The 13,359-nt window shown below is 36.4% G+C and overlaps 1 protein-coding gene across 5 annotated transcripts in view; it reads right to left on the bottom strand.

Annotated features, from left to right (window-relative positions):
• TBCK (TBC1 domain containing kinase) overlaps window positions 1–13,359 on the bottom strand; it is a 105,106-nt gene that overhangs the window by 40,128 nt on the left and 51,619 nt on the right. For all 5 annotated transcript variants that reach the window (XM_084285701.1, XM_084285704.1, XM_084285703.1 and 2 more), the window contains 2 exons: window positions 9,351–9,387; window positions 7,821–7,982 (listed from right to left, as the gene is read on the bottom strand). In XM_084285701.1, coding sequence (XP_084141827.1) covers window positions 7,821–7,982; window positions 9,351–9,387 — 199 coding nt within the window. The remainder of the gene's footprint in view (window positions 1–7,820; window positions 7,983–9,350; window positions 9,388–13,359) is intronic.

Raw genomic sequence — 13,359 nt, 5'->3', positions numbered from 1 at the left:
CCAAGGGATCCTGAACTGTGAGAGAGCTGGGAATTCCCTTAAAGACACCTTGTTCCTCAGCCCTTACTTTAGCAGAAAGGTTTTTCTGGCACTCAGACTACACTCTGTATTTAAGTAGTTATGTGTATCTACTAACAGCACTGGATCTAAACACCCACAGCAAGTGTGTCTATGATCATGTGGAGATGTGCTGCTAACGTACATTTTAATCAAGGAGTCTTAACAACACTGTACCTCCTAGAGCTTACCCCACTCAGCTCCAACTCAACAAACCTGTGCGTGTGAAGCCTACCATTTCCACAGTGAAAAATGGTACCAATAGTTCTGGTGCTTTCATTTTTCCTGGAAAGTCCCCTTGCCACTGATGGTTAATGTTTTTTTGTGAGGCTCGTTTAAAGTCTCCTCAGTTAACAAGTAGAGAACTAAAGCTCACAAGGAAGATCATTTATACCTGTACAGACATACAAACAACACATTAAGCTTAACGAAGATATGAACAGATACCCCATCAGGCACCTTGCTGTCAGCAACTTTTCCCATAACTGTGGAAGAAAAAAAATCTACTGCACACTGGCTTTCGAAATAATAGTCTGATCCTGAAGCAGTTGTTATGCTCACAATTTTAATGAAACCAAGAAAGAGGAGAAGATTTTCCACAGACATCTTTGCAAAAAGAGAAAGAAAAAGAAAAAAAAGATATATATATATAAATATATTCACCTCATTTAGATGCAAACCTCTAATAAAAGGAGTTTAACTTGTCTTTCTGTGCCTAGAAATGCTGGTATATTTGACAGTTTGACTGTTTCTACTTTGATTTTATTCCAGGGTAAGGGTGTACAAAATCCTATAAGACTAACAAAAGTATTACTCTATTCTCTGAAGTCCCCTTTTGCTATGAAAGGTACCTACAGCTTCTATCAAGAAACAGGAGGCATCAGCTGTGCATCACGTTGATTTTAAGACACCAGGAAAGTTTTACTGATGAGCTGTTTCCCTCCTTCTTTGACATAATACAGCTTTAGATAGTCCTTTGCTAAAAGATATATATTCTATTTTTTTCCTGCCACTGACAATGACAGCGTAGCAAAAGCACTAATATGAACGAAATGAAGGAATTTTCTTCCTTTAGTGTTTCATCCATCCCAGCATCGCTCTTTAGTCTCAAGAAGGTGGAATCTATAAATAGAAGCATGCTGTTCATGTAGCTACAAGTGGCAAACGTGAATAATTAAAGAATTCACGGCTTCAGGTAAAATGATATCAATCTTACAGTTTGACACAACAGAACAGCCTTGGTGAGCAGGTGTGCCTGAACAAATTACTCTGCTTCTGTACCAAAGCCAGCTCCCAACCAACCCTTGGTTGTAAGCCATTAAGAAACAAAAGAAAACAACAACATAAAACCCCAACAGTTCCTAGCAGCTATGCAGTTTCTGCTTCATAGATGCCATCATCTAGTGACAATACATCTTCACAGACTGCATTTTAAAATACACCTGCCACCTGCATCTAAAAAACCATTTAACAGGAGGATGAAGAATACGTTGAAAAGATGTTTCCATAAATATTAGTCTGACCCACATCCTTCAAGAACAGAAAACTAAAAAAGTGATTTCCTTTTTAAACTCTGATGCCTCTTGATGCTTCCAATCTATTTATTTATTTTTTTTTTGGTTATAGTCACACCACCATTATTATGTACATCATGTGACAAAGACCAAATTGTTTTTCTTCAGACATACGGTAATTTGAAAAAGCAGCCCAGCTTCACTAATGCCATGATAAATCACCTGCAGCGTCACCTTCCACAAGGGACAACAGTTTTGAACTTAGGCAAGCTACAAAGCCACATGTCAAAATTTCCTAGTTGAATTTATGAAAAAAGCTTCCTTTCAGAAGAGCTATTATGATTTCTCTTCCCCAGAGTATTAATCTCAGCAATACAACATTTTCTAAACTGTACGAAAAAAAGTCAAACCTTAGTTAAAACGGTGCACGATCTTGGTTTTTCTACTGCTCACTCACAGATGGAAGACCCCATCGCATCCCTTTCAGTCTATCCACAGTTGGTGTTTTGACCTCCAAGTTCACATTTTTAGCCAAGAAGTGGTGAAACAACTGGAAACCGGCCCCATACATCCACAAACTCAGTGTGGGCTTGGTGGCCAAGTGCCATTTCTTTCACCTGCCAAGTCTTAATTAACTGAACACTGAATCACCAGAAATTCTGTCAAGATAAAAGGGTATGAATTGCGGATGTGTAGACAAAGTATTTTCAGAATGAAAAAAACAGCAGAAAGTAGAACTGTAGCTATCTAGGAGTTGAATACGTACCTAAAGTCGAGTTCTCTGATGTACGTTTAATTTTGCTGCTGTCAGCAGAAACATCAGTTAAAATTGCACCATGCAATCCCAGTGTAGAATTTCTGATATTTGTTAATGTTTAGTCCATTCCTGAGCTGGATGTAATATTTCTAAGCATTTATACAACTTTCATCATCACAGAATTAATCATTTTGGCACACTGCTTCAGTAGAAACAGATATACATGTAATTGTTTCTCTCATGTTAGAGAACCCCTGTTCCTTGGAGAATCATTTACTTTTGTGGTTTTCTAATGTGTAATTTTTGACTACACATTGCATCTTAAACCTACATGCCTGTATCTCACAAAGCAGAGTCCTCCACATTTCCACTTCAACAATTTTACTATAGCCCCTCGTTGCACTGGACTGCTTCTTCACCACCAGTGCTCTGGACTTTGTATCTGATGTTTTCTTTGGAGGTGCTGACTAGCCTGAAAACAGCAGAAAGCCACCTTCCTAAGCTGCACAGAAATAACACATAAAATGCTCCTCACCACCTAAAGTTTCAGAAGATGAGGTTACTGCAGAAACTAACCTATAATGCTTATATGTATAAGAACATGTTTTATCCCATATCTAGGCTTGGTGTTTCCTTATCCTCTAATAGCATCTGCTCCCCACCTTGTAAGCTGGTGTATCTCTTCTCAAGACCGAAATGAATAGCTGTATTTCAGTGATGATAGCGTGGATCTCTGGAAGAGTATCTGCTTGTCAGGCCCTACACTACACTGATTCAGGGTAGAATTGAATAGGTCTTCAACTGCTTGCAAAGAATTGTCTGTATCTGGATGCTTCATTCCTGAGTCTGTCTTCCTAACAAAAGGTGCCAGTGACTTTGCACTACTTGTACAGTGGGTAATGAATTTAGAAATCAATTTAAGCTACAGCAATCACCATGTATATTATGCAACTCAAAACCTATCACACAGACTAAAGTCAAGATGTTAACAACTACACTATAAGAAAAAACGCACATTTTAAGGTAAAGTTAGTAATACAGTCAGCCCTTGATGCATGGCATGGCCATCTGGGTCATAGGTTTCTTGATACGAAAGATGCAGACACAACCAAACAGGTTTAGTGTAGGCCAGCACTGGTCTGAAAGCAAAGTCCTGCTTCTGTTGGTACCACATCAGTAGTGCCACCCTTACCATTCTCATTTCCCCTGCCACATCCTCCTGTTATATGTCAGGCTTAGATAAAAGAAAAACAAAGGTAATGCAAAATGTGTTTGCTCTCTCTACATCACCTAAATGGCATAAGATTTAGAAATTCTCGGAACTACACAAAGAATTAGCAATGACTCTGGAATTGGTTTTATTTGTTCGTGTCAAATAGTACCTCTAAATCTTCCCTGATAATCACGTTGTTTGAATAGAGTTTATATTCAAAGTAGCTCCTCAAACACAAGGAGAAAGAAGAATACAGAACAAAACAAACAAACAAAGCACATGCCTTTGGGCAATAATTTCCTAAACCATCTAATTTAAGCAAGTTTTAGCAGTTGCTGAAATGTCCTCTTCGTGCAGCCCCACCAGGGGCTAGGACATTTGGTATTACAGCAAAGGGATTTTCCAGTGTTTTAGTTGACCAATTATTTTGTCAAATCCTTCAAGTAGGTTTCCTAGTACACGAGAATATTGTTAGAACTAAATACTACTAAAGCACGTGAGAATTCTGCATGGCAGATGGCAATTTGGAATAATAATGTTAACCACAAGATGAATGATGAAAAGTAAATCTCCTGTGCACAGAGACATGTATCGTTTCTGTTCCCCTTACAAGTAGAAGTACAAGCAACAGTTTACAGGAGAACTTGGTTAAAACTATGGTTCTCAAACATGGAAATGTATGCCTGAAATACGCTGAGCTATGACTATACCAAGCAACTTACAAGCAGAGGAAAGTGGCACACGTGAACGCTGAAGGCTTTGCCATTCAGAAGCTGTAAGCCAAGAAATTCTGAAAAGAACAGAAAGTCCAATGGAAACACTTGATGAGAGAGTACTACTGATGGGAAAAAAAAAAAAAAAAAAAAAAAAAAAAACAACAAAAAAGCAGAATTGGGACCACTTCTTATTTCCATCTGTATAGAGATTAAGAACAAGCATTTCGGGGAACAGTTTGCAGTGTTTTCCTTGATGTAAAAACTGCAGTGTTACAGGCTCCACTAGCAGAAGACAGCACTGTTGAACCTAATTATTAACATGGCTTTTCACGACAGAAACACCCTCAGTGCTACGGTACAGTTATTTTTCTGACTGAATTCCTTATACACAGAGCTAGGTACAACTGTCAGCTCCAGCAACTACAAGATTATGGAGAGCAGCAGCAATGATCAATTCCGGAAACAAAGTCTAATTTTATTCATAAAATTAAATCATAACCCCTAGCTACTTCAAAACCACTTTAGAACTGTTTTTGAAGATTTTTAGGGAAATTCCCAAGTTTTGTACCTAAACTTAGTCAAGAGTTAAAATCCTGATCCAATTTCAAATACAGTGCAACTGTCCCTCCAACAAGTAAATAAAACTGTAAGGTTCCCTGCATCACCGTCTCTATTCAGAGAAATCCAGATACATGGAGTTTTGAAGTGTAATGTTTTAATTAACTTTTAATTTTCCCTTCCTGGCCGGAGTTCAATTTTTACATGAAGCCACAAACAAAGTATGGCACTCACGAAGGAATATCTGTTTTCAATATTAACAAATTGAGATTTCCACTAGAGATTCCAAAAATAGCAAGTGATATCCATTTATACAGATAAAATATAGTCAAAGCTTTGAGATAAGCATTGCTAAGGGCTTTCAGAATCAAGTAATCAATACCAGCACCGTGCCCCTTCTTTTTCCCCACATCATTAACTTCTCTAAGCAATAATCAGAACTGTGTTATGTGCACTGAACTCAACTGTGAACTGCAACCAAGTGACCCGTAAATAAATTTGTGGGTTATTTTTTAAATTAAAATGTATCTTTTTAGTGACAGGTACTGTAAAAACAAGAAATGTTTAAAAAAAGCATTTCACAAATTTGCAAGATAGAGGTAAAGTAGCGTTATCAGTCTGGAAAGCAAGTCGCTTTCACTGGCAGCCTGAGATAAGCCATTCTGGTGCATGGAAAGCTTAAAAACCACAGGAGTTTCAGGCTGTTGAGCAACAATTGATTTTAGATTTAAATTATTGCAGATGTTTAGAACAACATAATCTCTTCCTTGGGGTGACCCAATTCCACCTAAAGGTTGTTTGTAAATTACTTCCAGAAAATTCACACGCATGGTGCAGAATTTATTTTAGCCAAAATAAGAGAACCCCTGTTTGGAATATACAGGTGACAAAATGCAAAAGCTGTCACGACATAATAGGAAGTATGACTTGGGCTAGAAAGAGAAGCACAAGGCCATGGTAATTTTATGTTCAGAGTGGTTACTGATTCCAGAAGTCTCAACTAGACCAATATTTCATTTTTAAGTCCCTTAGCAGTCAATTTATGATGTGCTTTGGATTAATCTCCCAACATTCAACTGTGTCACTATTGACATTCAAAACATTGCAGACATCACAAATGCTTTAAATATTTGTTTTCAGAAATTAACCGAAACGTTTCCTACTGGAACATCGAAGTTGACAACCAATAATCAGCAGAAAGCATACACATTGTAATATTGCAGGCTTTAGTTATTTAATTTTACTATACAAATAGATATGTATTATGAGAACTAATGTGTTCTTACACTTGACCTCAGCATAAAGTACATCAACTGTCAGAAAATCAGCCGGTTCAAGATAAATTGGAATATATAATTTAGAACCACTTACGGGAAAAAATAGGAAGGTATGACCTTAGGCAAGAAAATAGGTAAAATATTAATGAACCTATATTTAGCTAAGATAAAGATAATGCATAGGGGAGGACAGAGACAATCTTTTAGTTTAGCACTCACCTTTCACACCACCTGAAGATACCAAGTTAAATTTAATAAGAGAATTTGAAATGACTGAGCATGTAGACCAAAACCAGAGAGAACCAACGCTATATGGAATGGCCTATTTAATTTTCTTATAAATTGAAAAAATAAAATAGCAATTGTGTAGTAGAAACTGAGCTGAAAGGTAGCAGAAAAGCAAAATTTTGAAATCTGGACTTTTGTTTAACGGCATACAGTGAGAGACAGAATTTGTGACAGTAGAGAAACCACAGAGCTTCACCAGTGAGACCTTGCTGAACTTCTGAGAGACTGACTTACACATCTATGAACTTAGGTGCAGCTGGTTTGCTACCACACTGTGGGCTACTGCTAGCCCCAGAACTCTGCAGTTGTGGAGACTGCCACACTTAATAAGAGATTTTTAAGATTCAATGCTCTTCCAAACTTGATTCTCTCATTCAATTCTTCAGGAAAAGAATGACTTCTGTTGAAGGGAATTAATATTTGAATTACACACATGGTGTTAGAATACATTCCACTAAATTTATAATTGGCCCAGGAAATAAGCAAATGTTAAAATTCTCTTAAGAAAAGGCCACATGATTAAAATTGTATCACCTCTTCACCAAAACCTATATCATGTTAGTGAGATCCTGGGTTGAGGAGAGGTGAAGCAGTACAAGATCATGAGCACGTGCTGTGTGCAGTAGACTTCCAATTCATGTATTATGTAAATATTAGTCTGTCACAAATGGAAACATCTTCCAGTGTACACTGTTTACTCAATTCAAACGCATGCTACTGCTTCCCTAGAAACTCACTCAGAAATAAAAGCCAAGCTTCATTGCTAACTGCCTCTTTTTTTTTTTTTTTTTTTCTCCCCAAAAAGATGTAAGACTTATTTATATGGATAGGTCAACAACTTCCCACTGAACAGGAGGGCAGAACTTCTGAATGATTATGTAGCCTCCTATCTGATTTTGGGGGTTCTTTTGAAAGCTGTAAGTTTCAAATGAACTGATTTAATGCCAAGCAATTCTAATGGTATCTGTATCACTTTTCGTAGTATATTAACTTTACCTTAGTCGTTTTCATAGCAACAGTTTAATTTTATGGAAGGAAAACAGACTAGCACCAGCAGCAAAGTGAGACAGCACTATATAGAACAATACTTATTTCCTACTAAAAAGCCCCTGCCAACTGCATTGTTTCTAGAAGTGGCAAGTCTGTGAACGGTCACTCATGAATTATTTAAGATTATTCTAAATTTCACAAGGAAGTACTCCAACCTTCACACAGAAATAAAAATGAACTCACCCAATTCTTGCTAAGACAACAAAAGGACTTCTACTAATTTCATTGAGCTATAGTTACGTAAACTCCTTGCCAGTTTGTGCAGGGCCTAAATCTAACGTTATTTTGAAACACATGTAAGGTTTATAGTACGTATTCACATGAAAGCACATGGTTTCTTCAGCAACACACCTGGGAAAACAGAAAAAGGGAAGAAAGTTTTTTCTTTACCTGGTAAGTCTGAAAAAAGGAGAATGCATTCGTTGAATCCATTAGCCAGAAGACGATCCCTCAGTTGTTGAAGTATAGCCACTCCTATACAGAATGGGAAGGAGGAATTTCCAAGCAGTAGCGTATCCCACAAGTGAAAAATTTTATGCAAAGGGAAGACATCTGCATGACAAACAGGCACCGCAATAAATAAATAAATAAATAAAGTTGTAAGTTAATATAAATGCACATACACACACTTGAGACACTTTCTTATCTCCTGTCTTAGGGTTGTTTCTTTTTTTTTTTTTTAATCTGGGAGCAAGCAGGATTCAACCTGTTTAAACACGTTTCTTTTCGTATGTATACAGACTATTCTAGAAGTAATCAGTACCTTCTTTCCTTATTAAATACTTTGAAATATGAAGGTTTTCAGATTTCAAACACAAACAAAATTAGGTAACTTATTCTTCTTTTGGTACAGAATAATTATGCATGAAAAATGCATAATCAGTAATTTCCAATAGCATGAAGACATTAATGAGTGAATCAATAAGCTCAACTACTTTAAGCTAGACAAGAAAATGAGCAGAATAGAGCAAAAATTGGCAGAGAGGAATAAAGACATATTAAAAATAGCACCATTTTGCATATAAAGCCGAAGGTGGATCTCCTAAAATACATTATACTTCAACTAACACTTCAATTCATCACCAAGAAAACCATTTTCTCAGTTTTCCAAAGTTGAACATTCCAAATCCTCGTAAAAGGTTTAGAAGATTGGACAACTGCAACAGCCAATGCTTTACAATCAAGATCTTTAGGAACTGCAATCAAGAATCTCACGTGAAATTCTTTGTCATTTTAGAGACATAACCCATCAGTTCTTTTCATCTCACCATTTTTTTTTGATTCAAAGTGTGCCAATGATGACATGAAATGAAAAAAAAATATTAAAAAATCAAAGATCTTCGAGGAAAGAAAATGACAAATTGCTTTCTAGTCTTGCTTTACTAACTTTCCTGTCTTTCATTAAAAACCCACCAAATCAGAAAGCTCTTTTTGTTCCAAGTATACATGCACAAATATTGCAGTAAAGCATAATAATAATATGTTAAAGAAGATAAAGCTTGTTTTGTTGGCCTTCAAAAATGAAGTTACTCTTTGTTACCTTAACTGGGTAGAAGAAAGGTGTTTTCATTATTATTATTGTTACTATTCCTATTACTTTTTCCAGCATAACAGCTTCCTTTTCACATTCCTTCAGTACTACATGTGCAGAATAATCCAGATCAAGTTTAATACAGTTCTTTTTTTTTTTTTTTCAGAAATAAGAAAACACTAATTACTGTCAACTACGAGCAGAAAGTATAATGTGACAGACACTGTTGAGACTCAAGTCACAACACACATCCCTGCAAATTACAAGTGACCTGCTAAATGACATACACACACAATCAATTAGGAAAGCTCTAGCTGAAAAAGTGAGAAAAGTTATCCTTAAGAAATACAAGAACAATTAATCAGAAAAAAAAAAGAAGCCATACTCACGTGTAAACATTGTAAGAAACCAAGGAATCGCGTAGAGCTGCAAAAGGTGGGGGGAGGAGAAAAGAAAACAAAAACCATGTTTTATTAAAAGCTCAAGTCCTCGTTTAGATCAATTTTAAACTATATTAAAAATTGCACAGCTTGGCAGGAACACATTTAAATGGGAAATAACTGCAGGGCCCAAACTGCTCTGATACAACTTTCAGCTGCCAAAAGGTGTTCCCATGCCCAGAACCCCCATTCTCATCTCTTCCAAATTATTATTTCCTGATGTTGTACTGGAAACAACAAAGACCATCACTTTCAGCAGGGTTACGTTTGGAAAGAGCACCAGCACCATGAGCAAACCCACCCAACCACCACCTGAGTCGTAAAGCACTCAAGAACCTGCTCTAGTAAACTGTCCCAGTTCTCCCCTTACATCATATGCTGCTACACGAAACATGACTAAGGGTGCTTGAGCAAGCATAAAACAACTTTTTGACTATAGAAAAAATATTTTTATATAAATAATTAAGAGTGCAAATCACAATTTTCAACAGAAGAATTCATAGATTCATGGTATCGACATTTTTTGCCTTTGTTGATATTTATTATAACGTATACTTCTCAGTGAAAGGCAGCAAAAGTTTCACTCTTGTAAGTCACTTAAGCAAATACTGCCAGTTACTGACACCTTGGGCATTTACATTGTTCTAACGTGACCCGTAAAGACAGGTGTCATCACAAGAATTTGAGGCTGCTTCAGTGCTTCTATTACTCTGGGACTAAGAACTGTAACAGCTACAGAAAACCTCCTTTCGGTCAGAGTACTTATGACATTATATATATAGATAGATAGAAATATATATATATAAAAGATTCAGTATGTATTTAGAATAGCTACCCATTTATGACACCTTGAGAGATTCCTAATCTTTAACGAAGTACTTTGTGTGTTGAAGGCAACAAAATCTATTTTCATGAAACATCAGTTTCTACAGAAGGTCCCTACAAGTTAGGAATGCAAAGGCAGGACTACCATTGTTAAAATTTACTCAGCTGCATAGCTCATGTGCTCTGTTTTCCATTTCTGAAGATTTACAGTTAGACATAAAGCTTAATATATTACTTTTTAGCTCATAAAAAGTGCAAATTAATCCTCCTATTATGCCTTCCCTGGAAGTAAGCAAAGGAAAAGCAGAAAGCATAATCAATATTATGTTAATAAATGACTACTTATTCCATAAACTCTTAAACAGGGTTATGGCACTGACAAAACCATGCGCACATTTGCTGAAAGGCAAATATGTCTATCAAGGCTCTCTCTAGATTTTATTCCCACACCTTCATATGAGTATTCAATCGTATCTGAACCGTACACTGTCTATAAAACTAAAGGTTTTGATGATGACTGCTTAGCATTTTCAATATTTACACGGTTGTGTTTTGAATTTTTTTTTTTTAATTTAAATAAAGCTTGGCCTCTAACCCTTCAATTGATTTTAAGTGTTCAAAAACAAAAACAAATCATCTCCTGTCACCATTTCAGCCTCATTGTACATTCATACTGTTTCCCCGAGTATCTCTCTTCAATGCCTTCAGTAGATGGCTCCTTACTGAATAATAACACCCTGTTCCCTGAAATATCCCCTGCAGTGATTGTGATCAGCTAATACCTGTTTACCTGCTTACTTGTATGTGATATATTCTGTGCAGCAGGAAAATAAGCATTCCTAATAGCCTGAGGCTCCTCTTTGCTTTGAGGTACACATTACGTAGACATCATTTTTTTGAACTACATTACTTCCTCGGTATTTAAAAGCAATTACTTCCTCCTTCTCATACATTTGATTAAAATATTTTACCAGAACATATCCACTTACTCCCAACCTCATACACAGACACCTGTTATCTTGTATGCATATACATAAAAACATACAAGAAGGACAAAATTTGAAATATTAAACAGATCCTCATTAAGCCTATCAATAGCAACATGAAATGTAAGTCAAACTATTTAAGTAGAAAGTATCAGTCAAATTTTTATTGAAGAGATTTTGCTCTCAAATTTTCATAAATGTAACTTTCTAAGACAAGGAGGTCCAGGTAAACCTGAAGTGGTTATGATTACTATTAATAAGGAAGCAAAGAGACAATGCTGGTATTATTATTCTACCATACAAGTGAAACTGAAAAACAAAGATGAGAAAAAGAACTGCACAAACCTGAAGTCCTCAAATAAACAGGCTACCAAATCTTTTTAGTTAAATGGCTTCACTTTTAATATATTATTAGTAAATACTGCCCTCTAGCAATCACAGGCCAGAACAGCATTTTGCTATTCTGTACTAACAAGCTGCTTGCTTGCTGTTTAGGTTTTCAACCCTTTACTACTGAACCAAGGAATATGATGGGGTTATGTCTTTTATTCACACTTAACATTAGGTATGCTTCAGAACGATGTTGATTTTATCCAAAGTAGCGTTTGAACTGCTGGAAGAGCATGGGGATAAGTCACATTAAAATAAAAGCTTTTAAAACCAATACTTCAATTTTTGACTGAGCTTGAGATCAAGCAATGCCAGAATTATCGTTTTGCTTTGCCAGTAATGTAGGAGCAATTCTGTGCTTTTAAGTAAGCAGTTGGACATCTCTTAGCTATAAAGAACACAGCAGTGCCCTAACATCACTAACAACAAGCTGAAAAAAAACACCGTATTTTTTTTTTAGTTAAAATCGAAATCTCCTGTCCTTCCACTTTGTTTCACTGTCAGTCCTTTCACTATTCTATATTCTATTTCCTAGCTGAAAGTCTCCAACAGTGCTGACAAATTCAAATACGACAAATTCTGCTCAAGACCTGAGACTAAAGACCCAGTTCAGTGTTTTTAACAGGGTGAAGGCCTTCATTTGCCCCTAATTAGGTAACAAGTATTTGAGAACAGTCTTTTTCCCACTAGAAATTCAACCTGCTCAGAGACACTGACTGAAATCTTGATGAGAACCTCTTCCATGAGAAATTTATTGTTGCCTGTTATTACTGCCTGCATTATTTTGTTATTCGGCTTCTCTAGAAGCTGAGATTGAGATACAGAAGACTTGCATGGAAGTTTGAGATTTCTGTTGTAGACAACAGTTTTAAAAATACTTATGTTCGGAGGCTTTTGATTCAAAATGTCTTCTAGAAGGGATAGCAAGCTGAACATGAGTGTTAATTTTTGTTGGTGGGGATGGTACAGAGCACTAAGAAGCATACGCAAGCATCTGGCTCTGTTGAAAGTCTGCAACAACAAAGTGGTTGACCGGTATGAACCAGGTGCACCTCATCAACATCACAAGGCAACTAAAGTGAAGCTATGCACCTGGCTACAAGATAATGAAAATGAATTATTTATTATTGAAGGTCTGAAGTTTCAAAGCATCAAAAATGCCAACACTCTCCACAAGTTCTTGAATGTTATGTATATGCATAACAAACAAGCTTACCGTAAACCTCTAAGAAAGTTCAGTCTCTACACCTCAGAACTACAGAGCTGAGATCAAGGTTAAATACCTATCATTTTAAAGATAACACACACACACACAATAGGGATAATCATCATCCTCGTAATCTTTTATAGAAGAATTCTCATCTGACCATCTGTCATTTAATACAATATGTTATTTTAAACTGATCATATCTCCTGTCATATCTCCACACATAATAAGAAAAATTTGTAGATGGATAAAGAACTATTTTATGGTATGTATTTCATGCTATTTTCAGTGCTCAGACTTTGATTGTTTGTACCTTGCCTCCTCCAGGCTCATCACTTAGAGAGGAACTACCAAAATTAAAGGCAACATGGGGCAAGTACTCTACCTCCAACAGTTCGGTTGCTTGTTTGCTTCAGGAGAACATGCTAAAAATGCTGCAAGGGACAGTTACAAAACAGTTTGTCTGCCATTCTAAGCTGCTTTCTACATATTTTATGCAGGCACTGCCTTAAATGCCAACAGGAAGCACTCACAAAATGTATCATGCCTT

The sequence above is a fragment of the Netta rufina genome (genome assembly GCF_964035555.1).
Source record: "Netta rufina genome assembly, chromosome: 4".
Lineage (NCBI taxonomy): Eukaryota > Metazoa > Chordata > Aves > Anseriformes > Anatidae > Netta > Netta rufina.
This window is presented reverse-complemented; position numbering and strand designations above follow the sequence as displayed.